A 13,803-nucleotide genomic window follows, 5' to 3' on the forward strand; every position below is an offset into this window, starting at 1 on the left:
TTAACAGCGTCGTGAAGATAATAAACCCTTAAACTTTCTGAGAACCTCAATCAAACTTTTTTTTTCTGCATCCCAGGTTGGTTGATGTGTCGCTGCCATTTTGACTTCTTCAATTTGTCATTCAAATGTCAGATTTCACACTGAGATGATTCCAATCAAACACAAATAGCACAAGGCCAAACAGGTCGTTCTCTTCGACTTTAAAAATGCAAAGACGTCACGTCGAAGCATTCACTGAAAGACGGGAGGGAAACGCAGCTGTAGTTGATGTGGGGATGGATGTCAGGTTTACCTGCATGATCACGCTGCATTAAAATCACAGTCCTGAACAGGAAGGCATTTTAAAAAAGTGCCTTTGTGTGTGTTGGTGCTGCTAAAGCACTAAAGCCTACTTCAAGAACCCTTCTCGATCACTCTCCACGGTCATAAGTGAGCCACAATCCCAGCTTTGATGAAGCTGTGCTGATTGATGCCCCAGAAAGGAGAAAAGGGTGGCGTAAATCATAATCCACAAACCTTTTGTGTGGCTCTGCTGTTTGTTTATTAACCAGCTAGTTATTAAGTCTGCTAACAGAATAATAAGAAATTAAAACTACACCAGAAAGATTGACCCCAGCAGATCAGGACGGATCAGGACGTGAAGCACTGTAACTCGACGGAGTGCGACGTGGCTGGTCGTGAGCTCTAACTGATGAGGTGGGCGTTCTCCGAGCGGAGCCCTGCGGCGCTCCGTGATTGCATTTGCTCTGTATCAGAAGTCATCCATCTCTCGGGCTTCCCAGCTCCTAAACGGCACCGGTTTGGCTCCTGAGAGGCCGACGCCTCTTTGATCTCATCCCTCAAAGCTCTGTGCTGTGATTGATTGCTGTAATATTCAGCCTCGATCTTTCTCCGTCTCACTTCAGCCTCGTTGCGATGGCTGATAGATGTCGCGGGTCTGACAGCGGCGTCACGAAAAGACGTTTTCTTCTTGTTGCACTTTGTTTTTTTCGCAGATGAAAAACACTCAGAACACTAATGACTAATCTCGAGTTATTTTTCTCTGGCTGAGGGGAAATTCATTAATTACACAGCCAACAACCTAATTCTGTAATTATTCCAGTGAATATTTCAGGGATTATGCTCTCTGCACTCGCAGAGGCATTTTTCTGTGCCTCAGGGAGGCTCAGTTTCCATGAAAATCAGCTGATCCTTTGAACTTCAACTCGGTCTTGAAGTTCCTCCCCGTCGTTTTCTCCCTGCGCCGGAAAGAAGAGGAAGCACAGCAGGGAACCTATTAAACGGACTGGTTCTCACAGCAGGGGGCTCACTTGGCACATGTTTTACAGTAAACGAGGACAGAGCGTTCAGGCCGAGGAGCCAATCAGATGGGGCTATTGAGAGGGGCTTGGCTTGCAGTTGCAGAGCGGTCCCTCGGGGAGCTTTTAAAGAATATTTACTTATCTTAGACCCAGAAAGCATGTAGAAGTCAAGTTCATTTAAACAGCTATTCCTAATGCCGCCGTTCACACAGGAGGATTTCATTTATATGAGTTTTCCAGTGCGATCTGACCAATCGGACCGCAGCATTTGGCAATGAGTGCGCTCGTAGCTGAAAGCACGCATCAGCACTGAATATAGGATGATATGGAAACAGTCAAATAACTTCGACTGCATCTCTCAGCCTGTTTGTGGTTTTCAGGTTCTTTGATCACATGACAAAAGAGAGCGAGAGGGCGGTCTCATTAAAACGTTTCCATCAAGGATGAGTGGTGTAGAGCGGGGACGTTCTAATGAGGTCCAACCTTTAGCCAACAGATTAATTAGCGGATTCATCTCTGCTGTTTGGCTGTAATAAGTCCACTCAGACGACGTGCTCTGAACGGCAGGATGGAGTCTCTTCAAAAGGTCAAACTGCTCTGAATGTTCTCATTTCAGCTCGTTGTTAAAGTCTTCCCATGAATCTCCTTTGGCGCTGGTGTCAACGCTCGCTTCTTCTCTGGACTCGATTCATTTCAGAGTAAACTGAGAAATCTATCCAGAGAGGCTGGAAATAATGGTCCTTAATTAACTGGGATTCATGTCCAAGTGTTCGTCTTCTGTTCTGATTTGTGGTTTGAGCGCTCGCCTCTGCGGGGCCTCCTTTCACCCTCCAGTTATCGATTAGGTATTAGCTTACCTTAGCTTTCAGGGGCTATCGATTCCTGGCATTGATCGGAGGAGCAGCTGTAATGATGTGAAGCCGTGTCACGGGGGTTCACGGCTGCTCTAATCCAATCTTTGATGTGAACGGCTTCCGTCAGCAGCCTCAGCCCTGAACACCATCGAACCGCCTTTCATGTGAGAAACCAACTTGTCACTTCCTGTGGCCTGTTCACATGCCGAGGCGTTCATACGTAAAAGCCTGCGTCATATACGGCCTTCATCTTATAGTTGGATTCACTTGTCATGCGAGTGCTCGCTGTCGGGTAAGTGTGGGGGGTTTAGCAGGTTGCTACATTCATATTTTACATCCACGTAATCCTTTGGTGTGTCGGATCAGCTGCTGCCGCCATCGGCACAGAGCGGTATAGAAACAGCTTTTCTCCTTTTTCTCCTGCTCACAGTGAGTTAGGAAAAGATGAATCTTCATTGATCCAGCAGGGGAAACATGACCTTTTTAAATTGAAAATTTCAATAAATAACCCTACCCCTGACCCTAGATGGGAAGAAGTGTGGCATGGCTCCATAGTGGGGCTATTAAAGTGTAAAAATATAAAGGAAGTCTTGTGAGGTGTTAAAATATCAAAGTGAAAGGAAATGAGGAACATGTTCACAAAGACTTGCAGATGCATATAGATTTCGCCCCACCAGCATTTTTCCCATTTTCTGTAACCGCTGATCTACGTCGTGCCTTAAAGTGACCTCACAGCCGACGACACACCCGCTCTCTGGTGGAGTTTCACTTGTTGTGCATCTCACAGTTTTTATAAAGCGGCACACGGTCGAGTTTAAGAAGCACACGTGTGATTGTTCACTGCTTTATCAGTGATGTATGAGTACAGGAGTTCGGAGATTCTCTGATTACACACAGGAAGATGTAAAGATGAGACTTGTGGATGTTCTCCTCTGGTGGTCAGCAAGGCATGGTGACGTCACAGTTGGCATGCAGCGCTGACCATAAATCAGACCAAGAGTTTTGGTTTTAAAACCTGTGAAAATGTGGGTTGGTTCTGAAAAGACACCAGGTTAGAACTCCGTGTGGACCGCTGTAGTAATCATGCTCCAGGATGTAAAAGCCAACCAGAAGATGTTTCTCTTAAGAGCACTCAAAACTTACATTGCTGTCAAACAAAGGCAACAAACATTTCTTGAAGCGCCACTTTGATTTCTGGGTTTCCGGGTCAGGAATGTGTAGCTATTGTGCAATGCATTCCTCGGGTTGGATTCAGTAAAAGTCTATAAGAAAACAGCCCTACATTCCTGGCTGCTCAGGCAAGATACTGAAACGCGAGTTGCTCCTGACGTGCTGATGGGAGTGTGTGTGAATATTAGATAAATAAGTGTGTGTGTGTGTGTGTGTGTGTGTGTGTATGTATATTCAGTACGAGTTTTGCCCTTTTCTTCGTCTTGCAGGCGGCTGCGCCATCAAGAACCAGTCGAGTCAGACGCTGGAGCACTGCGCTGAGCTGCTTGGCCTGGAGGAGGAGGACCTGCGGGTCAGTCTCACCAGCAGAGTCATGCTCACGACAGCAGGGGGCGCCAAAGGAACGGTGATCAAGTAAGAAGCTTCTGTCACTCACACAGACGCACACAGACAGTCAGACAGCTGTGTTCACATCAGAGGACCTTTCACTGATTTATGTGCTACCCATGATCACTGCATTACTAACACTAACCAACAGTTTATTACAATGATGATGTCACGGGGACCAGAGGAGGTCAGGTCACCACCAGAACGTCACACACACACACACACACACACACACACACACACACACACACACACACACACACACACACTCTGACATTTTGAGGATCTCAGAGACCGCCTTGCTGCTGTTGGGTGGGGCCTCATGCTGAGAGGGACTACAGGTGTTTTGCTGACTTTATGCCAACCGGTTTGTTCCTTTGAGCTCTGTGGTGTCGACCAGTTTAAAATGAGACTCTCTCACACATAAAAACCACCAGCTGTGCCTTTAGAAGGAGCATGAGAGAGCGTGCTCGTCTCAGAGGGATTTTACTGATGATGATGATAAAGGTTTTAGGCTGTAGTTTGGCACCACCTGGAGCTCCGTCTTTATATCAAGGACCACAAAGGAAGCACATCTTTGACTTTTATCTTTGTCTGTGTGATTTCATCTCTTTCATTCCTGGATTTTTTAAAAATTGCTTTTAACTGTCAGAAAACATTACTTGTAACTATTTGCTGGATAACATGGCAGCTTTTGCACAGTGGGAGGAAGCACTGACATTCTCCTCTTGATCACGTAGATTTGTAAAGCAGGGCTTCTTACGGCTCAGTTTAACTACAGAGCAATGTGTACTCCTAATAACAGTCAGGAAGGCACCTGCTGTAAATCTTGGCCAGATCAACCAAGTGGATCATGAAAAATTAGATTTCCTTACTGGCTCGGTCAGGGCTCGGGTTAAGGACCGCCTCCGGTGCGGCAAACTGTGTTACTGTTTACCGAAAACAAAGGACGTCCAAGTGTGGTGCATAGACTGTATGTAAAAGATGTACATAGTCATTGGCTGAATATATATTGTCCTGAAGCCTCGATTGGAACATTTTGGCTGTGCTGGTGTTTTCAAAGCGGGAATGACAGACCTTCAATTATGAAGTAGCCACATCCCAAAGTGTGGAACATGGTCCCCAAGTGGGTTGTGAAGGTACTCCAGGTAATTTCTGTGAAATATTTACACTTTAAAAAGAAACTGAACTAATAAATAAAGTCATAGGATTTAAATATCAGTTACTTACTGTAATTTTTCCTCTTGCGATGTCTTTGTGATCCTGAACTCCTCTCATATCCCATCATTAGGAGGGAAGACGTTAGTTTGGAGAGACAAGCTATAAAAGTTCAACAAGAGAATCACTAGATCAAAACGATCCATTGAAATTCTTGATGAGATGTGATTATAGGTTTGGCTGGGAGCGTAACATTGGGCATTCAGTACCCTTCAAAACTGTCTGTGGTGTATATTTGCTGTCTTGAAGCTCTGTGTTTGGTCTCCACCAACCTGCGTGTGAAGGATCTGCCTCCTGAATGCACGGCAGTGTTTCCAGTTAAACTCTGTGTCTGCCGGCTGTTTGCTGCCGAGCGGAGCCTCCACGTGTTCACTTTGAGTTTTCAGTGAACTGAAACACATTTTCCTGTCTGACAGCTCTCACCGTACAGCTTCTCACACTGTTATTGTTTAAAAAAAAATCTACTGTGCCTGCAAAAAGAATTGATAGTTTGAAGCTTGACTGAAAGCTTCAGAACAGCTGCCGAGTGGAGTTTGTACTCTGAGACTCAGATAGAAGTTGAGTAAATATGGTCATAATTTTATTTTAACTTTGTTTCGTGTTTTTTAAACCTTCCTTCTCCTACTGCATCTTTTGTAGGGTGTCCTACGTAACTCCTCGCTAAGAGCCGGCCGACTCTCCGCCTCATCTCGTTGTCCTCATAAACACCTGATTGAATCTGAGTGTTTTTGCCAAAACTTATTATGAATAAAGTGGAGGGCCATCTGGACTCTGATTGAAGCGCCGGGATGCTCAAATGAGGTTGATTTGAAAAGGTCAGAGTGGTGGCTGAATGTTTCAGGAAGGTCGTTCCATCGTATTTTTCATGTTTTCCTTCAGAAACACAAGAAAAATACGAAACAACCAAGCACGTACGCCCAGAATCCATATCAGCTGATCGGGGGCCAACAACCACATGGTCACATAGTTTCAACCCATCGGTGTCCCTGGCAGTAAATCGAAGCTGTAGGTATCTCTAATCCCCTCAAACTCTTTGACGTTTTCTCCAGTGAATAATCAGGAAAAGAAGATCAAACATCTACAAAAGAATCAACCAGAACGAGTCAGTTTTTAGCTTTAGATCAGGGGTGGGAAACTCCAGGCCTCAAGGGCCGGTGTCCTGCAGGTTTTAGATGTCTCCTTGATCCAACACTGCTTATTTAAATGGCTAAATCACCTCCTCAACATGTCTTGGAGTTCTGCAGAGGCTAGTAATGAACTTTTGATTCTGATTTGATTCGATTCTTTGATTTGATTCGTGTGTTTTGACACAGGCTTGAGGCCTAAAGTTCCCCTACCCCTGCTTTAGGTGATGACACAAGGGCTTGAAATGCTGAAATACGGTACCAAGTCTCAGTCCACCCCAGTGCCCTCATTGGTCTCTAATTCTTTCGATAGTCACAGTGTGACGGGAACATTTTGCTCTTTGCTGCACAGAAGGGTTGGGTGGTGCCAAGAAAGCTAAAGCAGTACTTGGAAGCCAAACATCTGAAGGTCGCTGGATTTGAACCCGATGCAGAGAGCGTCGCATTGGCAAGTCCAGTTTTTATGAGCCAGGCGTAAAAAGATAAAAGCTGAATTGAATTGAAAGTGACTTTAACAGTTTTATTATTTATTCATGTTGTGACACTTGGGGTGGCTGTAAAACTCTTCTGCTTACAGCTTCTGGAACGTGTTTTTCAGCCCGGAAAATTTCAGCTCTCATTATGAAGGAAGCTTAAAAATTTTGGAAAGAAACAGGGGTGTTAGAAAAACCCCATCCTCATGTGCTTCCATCTAGTTTCCTTAAAATCCAGTCCATTGTGACACTTTAATTTGGATTTTTATTCCTGGGCATAAACACGTAATCCCAAATGGGAATAAAAGAATCCTCATTATTTCAAACTACTTTCAAATGTATCTGGGGTCAGAACATGCTTCACTACATGCCCGCTCTCTGATTTATCTTAAACTTCACACTTTAACCCGTCAACAATGTGATGCAGAAACTTGTAACACCAAGAGGGAGCAGCATGCACCAGTGTGCTCAGAGTGAGGGAGTTCCTGGTCTTAGGCACTTTAAATCAGGGTGACCTTTACGGTTTACTGCAGCCTGAAAGGGATCACAGATAATGCTGATAAAAAACATCATCCGTTAATATTATTAATGGCTCTTATTTAGAAAGAAAGGCGAGAGGAATAAAGGCAGACACTCACGGTGGATGTAAACAGTTTGTCTTTGGCTGGCTGCTTCAATTATGTGAATCTAAGGTTATATAAGATGTTGACTGTCTATGTGTCCGACTTTTTATCATGCTGCTTCTGGACCAAATGTCCACTGAGGGTTTTCTGTGCTGGATGCTCATAGTAGATGTGGAAGTTCTTGAAAAAAAAATGTAGTTTTTTCTTCTCTTCTGTGGTGTCATAGAAGCTGTTCAAACAGCAGCGACCAATGAGAAGAAAGCTTGCTTAAAGCAGCAGGTACAATTTTACCTTTTAAAGGTGTAAAATACCAGCACACGACAAACAGACACCATCAGCAAGGAGTCCAACAAAGGTGACAGAGTCCTGTAAACATCATGCAAACAGGCTTCTAGACCTCTTTACTGCTCAGGCCAGTGTGTTTGCCTCACACCTTTATATAAATGTGCACATTGAAATTCTGTCCGTCTCCTCCTTCCACATGCTAAACACCTAATTTAAGTTAAATGTGACAATTGGCTTGTCGGAGCACATATGGCGCTCCCCTTCTGCTGGAGGAAAACACTGTGCGTGTGTGTGTGTGTGTGCGCGCGCGCGCGCGCGTGTGTGTGTGCGCGTGTGTGTGTGTGAGTGAGAAGGACGGCGTGCAACTTAAATTTTCCAGGCTTTGGTTTTGTTCACAGACATATTTAACGTTCTTTACATAATGTCCTGTTGTTTCTGGATTCTGTTCTCTGTGCTTAATGTGTTTTAAATTGCTGGTAATTTACCTGCTGCAGCAGTTTCAGTGTAGCGTGCATCACCTACAGGCAGGGGAAGGTGTTTTCTTCCAGCTCAATTTATGCACTTTTGTAAAATTTGTGCATAAAAAGCCAAACTGGAAATGCTGAAAGGTCCAAATGTAAACAGAAGGGAGTTTAGTTAGTGAGGACTTATTTATTTTTATGCTGTCATAAAATACGTAGAAACGCAAAATCAACCCAATAAAATGGGCTGAAATGGGACAAAGGTAGCACTAAATATCCAACTTTTTGAGAGGAGGTGTAGGAGGCTCTGAATAACTCCTCTTCATTTTACCTGCTTCGTTGAAGACCAGCTAAACTGAGTAAACAACATGGAAAAAGGCTAAATAAATTTTTTATTATTATTAGTCCTTTATTTATCCAGGTAAAAAATCTCATTTCCAAGAGAGACCTGGCATCATGGCAACAAAAGTTACATACCACATAGGTATATAACATTTAAAGCAAATGCAATATCCCATACCAACATGTGTAAAATATACAATAACAGATCAAATTAAGAGTACATTAAAAACAATCACACTGAGTAAAAGAGCTGTTCTCTCGTTCCTTTAAGACAGACTTAAACTCTCCCAAGGTAACCAATTCTGATAATTTCAGTTCCTTCTGCAGATTATTCCAGGAAGCAGGGGCAGCGTATTTAAAAGCCTTTTTCCCCAATTCTATTGGTTGTGGTTTTTACACATATAAACACATAAATAAGATGGAACCAGCCCAAGGAGAGATTTATAGATAAAGATCAACCAATGGGAGAGTCTGCGAATATGAAAGATGGACATTTAGCAGCAGCATACAAAGAACAATGATGTACACGATTTCCATAGCCAGTAATAAAACGTAAAGCACAATGGTACACAGTATCCAACCTCTTTAGGCAGTGGGCAGGTGCATTCATAAAAAGCAGGTCACCATGTTCCAATAAAGGTAAAAAGGTTGCACAAATCAAATGTTTTCTCACTTGGAGGGAGAAACAGGATTGGTTTCTAAAAAAGTAACCTAGTTTTAGTTTTAACTTCGACACAAGCCTTTGGATGTGAGTCTTAAATGACAAATTCTGATCTATAATTATCCCTAGATACTTGTAAGATGGGACCATTTCAATTTCAGTTCCTTGAATTGTTTTAATCTTAGGAGACATAGCTAACAACTCTTTGCCATTTGAGAATAACATGAGCTTGGATTTATCTGGATTTAACACCAACTTAAGTTGAGTTAAATGGGACTGAACGATATCAAAGGCACACTGCAGAAATTGCAAGGTGTGTGCTACTGAAGGGGATGAACAATAAATAATTGTATCATCTGCATAAAGATGAAATGCTGCATTTGACAAATTATCACAAAGGTTGTTTATGTAAAGAGAAAATAGCAATGGTCCTAATATGGAGCCCTGCGGAACTCCTTTGGGTACTGGGAGAAAAGAGGAAGAAGACCCAGCAGCATGGACACACTGTTTTCTTGCTGACAAGTAATTTGAAAACCAACTTTTATATTTATATATTTATATTTTATATTGTTTAGTCTATTTAATAAAATAGCATGGTCAACTGTATCAAAAGCCTTTGACAAGTCAAGAAAAAGAGCAGCACAGTATTTTTTGCAGTCCATTGAATCAACAATGTCATTAACCACTTTAATAGCATCAGTTATTGTGCTGTGTTGTTTTCTGAATCCTGACTGATGTTGGGAAAGAACTGAATTTTTGTCCAAAAAGTCTTTCAGTTGTTCACTAATGAACTTTTCTAGAACTTCTAGAACATCTGAAGAATCGCCTCCTTTCAGCAAAGGGAGAACATAGGCAGATTTTCATATTACAGGGATCTCACTGTTCGAGAGGCTAAGATTAAAAATGTAAGTTATTGGTTCTGCTAAAAAATCTGCAGCCAACTTAAGAAAATAGGGATCAAGTTGATCTGGTCCTGCAGATTTATTTAGATCCAACAGATTTAAAGCCCTGTGGACCTCAAAAACATTTAACGGAGAAAAACTGAAGGGTTGGACCACAGATTCAGTTTGCAGAGAGAGCCTCTTGTTGATTAAGCTGTTTAAAATCTGGATATAAAGATTCAAATAGAGATCCTGAAGAAACAAAATGCTCATTAAAGCAGTTTAGAATGTCAATTTTTCTCTGTTAAAGTGCAGGAATCCCTTTTTTTTTGAGTAGACTGGAGAGCTGAGGAGAAAACCAAGGGTTGTTTTTGCATTTTACTCTAAAATTGCACATGGGGGCATGTTTATTTATAATTTTGATAAAAGTATCATAAAAATAATTCCATGCCAACTCAAGATCAGTTATCAGGTAGATTCTACTCCAGTTATAGTCCCATAAATCATGAAAGAAAGCTTGCTCACAGAAATGCTTAAAATCTCGTTTAAAAGCTATTTGTGGCCTTGATTTTGGGAGCTTTGATTGTCTGACTACAGCTACCACACAGTGGTCACTGATATCATTTGCGAAAACCCCAGTGTGAGAATATTTACACGGCATATTAGTTGAAAATAAATCAATAAGTGATGACTTTTCTGGGCATTTAAGATTTGGACGAGTTGTGCTGTAAATTAGTTGTGTGAGATTATATGAATCACACATGGATTTAAAACTGTCTCAGGCAGAGGACAATCAGTCCCAGTTGAAATCTCCGGCCAGCACAATTTCATTAAAATCTAAAGTAGAATGTTTTTCACTAAGTGAAACTAAAGCCTCACTACTAGCTGAGGGGGGTCTATAACAGCCCACAATGGTAATAAAATAGCCCTTGAAAAGTTGGAGCTTGAGGGCAAGAAGTTCAAACTGTTTACAAACAGATACCGATGAATCGACAGTAACATGGAATTTGCTTTTTATATAAATTGCAACACCGCCACCCTTTCTGGGGCGGTCGCAACGGAAAAGATTATAGCCCGTTATTGCAATGTCTTTGTCAGTAATTGATTTAGTAAGCCAGGTTTCTGATAATATAAGAATATCAGTATCTAACTCTTTCATCCAAATTTTCACAAAATCAAGTTTGGGAAGAAGACTTCTGACATTTAAATGAGTGATACCAAGACCTGCTCGAGTTTTAAAATCACAAGGAGTACTTAAGCATTTGCAATCTGGACCCGGATTAGGTTGCACATTTCCAGATAAAAGAAGCAGAAGAACAATAAAACATTTTCTTTTCACAGATTTTTTTTGTAGGATTACAGACTGATTTCTTTTAGTGCCCAATCTCTTTGGGGGGTGAGAGGATTGGGAAATAAACCAGTGATATGGAATGAATAAATCAGTTAAATCAGTTGAAATGAGATCTCTGCTGATCTCACGTTTTGTAACAAAGAAGCCTCCAAACAGCAGACACGGCTCCTCGTACAGGTTCAGGTTCTTCACTCCGCCCATCTTTTCTTCTTGCAGTTCTTCAAAAGTGGAAAATATTAATTTTCGTATGTGTGAAAAGTCATGTTTAAGGACACAAAGATGAGCGGTGGAAACGGTCACACATGGATGCTTTGGAGGTCCAGTTGGTCCTCAAGGATGTCCAGGGTCATCTCCTAGTTGGGCCAGCTCAGCTCGCAGTTCATGAGTCAGTAGCAGTGGCTTTACTTTGAGCCCCTAATGGGCTGCTAACTCGCTCTCATCCCGTTATATAGGTGAGCTTGGTTGTGTTTTGAAACCAGATGTGACAACTTAGAGGTGGATCTGACTGTAAAGCCGTTAGCTCATTGGCTAACGACTTGTCAAACACAAGTTGCCATAAACTCATCTGAGAACTGAGCTCAGCAAAGCGAGCATTATTCCCATGGACTTTTACAGGACCAAAGTCTTTTTGCAGCTACTGGTGTCGCCCCCCGGTGATCGTTAAAAAGAATGCAGGGTTAAGTGTTACCTGTTTACCTCGGCCAGTTAATGAATGCTTTGCCGCTATGATATACCAGTCCTGAAGGTAACTCAAAAGGTTTAAGTTTAAACGCTACACCAAAAACCCATCAGTTGTCTAATTTTGTAAATTTGTTATTAAGAGTTTTAAGTTCAAATAAGTGAAAAACGATAAAATAACTTACAGACATTTATTTTCGCTTTTATTGTCTTTGCAGAGTTCATATTTATGGTAAATCCTGATGCTACCTAACTATTCGTAGTTCTCACTGTCCTAAATACGTTATTTTGGAGTGTGTACTTTGGTCTGTTGTTTGTTTGAAGATTGATGTGTGAAAGTTGCAGCAGTGACTTTCTGACGGGATTAACTGGAGTCCAGGTGGACACCAGCGTGACTCGGTGACGGATGAAGACTTGAGTGGCGTTGACGCATCTTCACTCGGAGAGATGGCCCGGACCTTTCACAGCTTTACCAGCTGGCTGCGGCTTAACGAGATAAATGCGAAGCCATGAAGCGTTCAGGAGGAGGAGGAGTTCAGATGAGTGTTATGCCATTTTTATGGCTCGGCGCTTGCCGCCGGGAGACAGCTTCATGCATTAGATTCTCCCTCTGGCTCAGAGAGGAGTGAATGCACCTAAACAAACCTCCCCCATCACCCAGTGCTGCTCCACCATGAAGGAGTTCAAGGCAGCTAATAACGTAATCCTCAGAGTGATGAAGAAGAGGAGATGGGAGGGCAGGGACACAGCCGAGCACCGGCCGGTGGTGATGAGAAAATAATACGACACTCATAACAGAAACCGCCTAGCACGTTTACCTCGAGAGCTGTTTAACCCTAACCCTAACCCGAGGAGGTCAGTGGAGGCGTTAGCTCCCAGCCTCTCTCATTTATGCTCTTCATTGTGCATGTTGCATACACTGAGCTCGCTCTCTGAGGCCTCTGATTGTTTTGTTGGCAGCTCGGCCCGAGTGTGCCATCTGAACGCCGAGCCGCTCGCCTTGGCTCCAAACCTCCCACGCCAACGTTTGTTTCCCGTCTTTTGTGTGCAGAGCGAGGAGTAGGTGTAGGTGCATTAAATGCCACTCCCTGCCTCTATCTGCCTGTCAGTTATCGACCCGTCGTACAATGCCCGTAATCTTCTGCTATTCTTCAAGTTCTGGTACTAGATGAGATGTTCTGCATCTGTTCGTCTTGGAACCCGCCTGCCTCGCATCACTGTTATTTGACTGAATTTCAGATCAAGTCTTTAGATTCCATGTTTCTCCTCTCAATAATGTTAGGATGGAAATTCATTTGAAGCCCATTAACTGGCCTGAGTGTCACTGGATACAGGTCATCGCAGGGTCAACATTTCTGTGGTTTCATCACTATTTAGGCAAAAGAAGAAATGTCTTCTTTATTAAGAACAGAGAAACAGCAGAATTTGGTGCGGATTCCAATAAAGCCGGTCATTACTGACGTCTGTCTATCTGTATATGTGATGTCAGTGCTGAGCGCCTGTTCAACTGTTTGTGGTCCCTGAATGGATCTCAGGAGCGATGGAGGAGTGGACGGATTTGGACTAATGGACATCAGCTTTTCCTGCACGCTTCTCTGGGCAGTCATTTGAAGATTTTTAACTGGCTCATGGCCTGTAGCCAAATAATCAGACAGGCAGAGGAGGTGTTTGATGTTTTAGAATTTTAAAAAGTATATTTGACACAACTTTGCAACACACATGTCCCAAATCACAAACACACACCAGGAAGGTCCTTCATTTATTACCTCCTGCTGGCTCCTGATGATCCTCTGATGTAGAAACCCAGAGTCCATCAGTCCAGCTGTTCGCCCTGTTCGTCCACCCCGTCTGCTTTGGAAATGTTTGGAGTTTCCCTTCCAAAGAGCTTTTCCTAGCAACAGTAAATTAGAAGAACCAAAACTGGCTGAAGTTGACACTGCAGTGCTGTCACACTGGGGACTGTTGTCTTGTGTGAGCGACTGAGTCTGGGGGAA

The 13,803-nt window shown here is 42.8% G+C and overlaps 1 protein-coding gene across 7 annotated transcripts in view; it reads left to right on the plus strand.

The window, feature by feature from the left end:
• myo6a (myosin VIa) overlaps nt 1-13,803 on the plus strand; it is a 148,098-nt gene that overhangs the window by 48,961 nt on the left and 85,334 nt on the right. For all 7 annotated transcript variants that reach the window (XM_013910759.1, XM_013910757.1, XM_013910758.1 and 4 more), the window contains exon 12: nt 3,595-3,739. In XM_013910759.1, the coding sequence (XP_013766213.1) occupies nt 3,595-3,739 (145 nt within the window). The remainder of the gene's footprint in view (nt 1-3,594; nt 3,740-13,803) is intronic.

This window comes from Pundamilia nyererei, unplaced genomic scaffold (genome assembly GCF_000239375.1).
Source record: "Pundamilia nyererei isolate P.nyererei 1_Seehausen unplaced genomic scaffold, PunNye1.0 scaffold00048, whole genome shotgun sequence".
Taxonomy (NCBI): Eukaryota; Metazoa; Chordata; class Actinopteri; order Cichliformes; family Cichlidae; genus Pundamilia; species Pundamilia nyererei.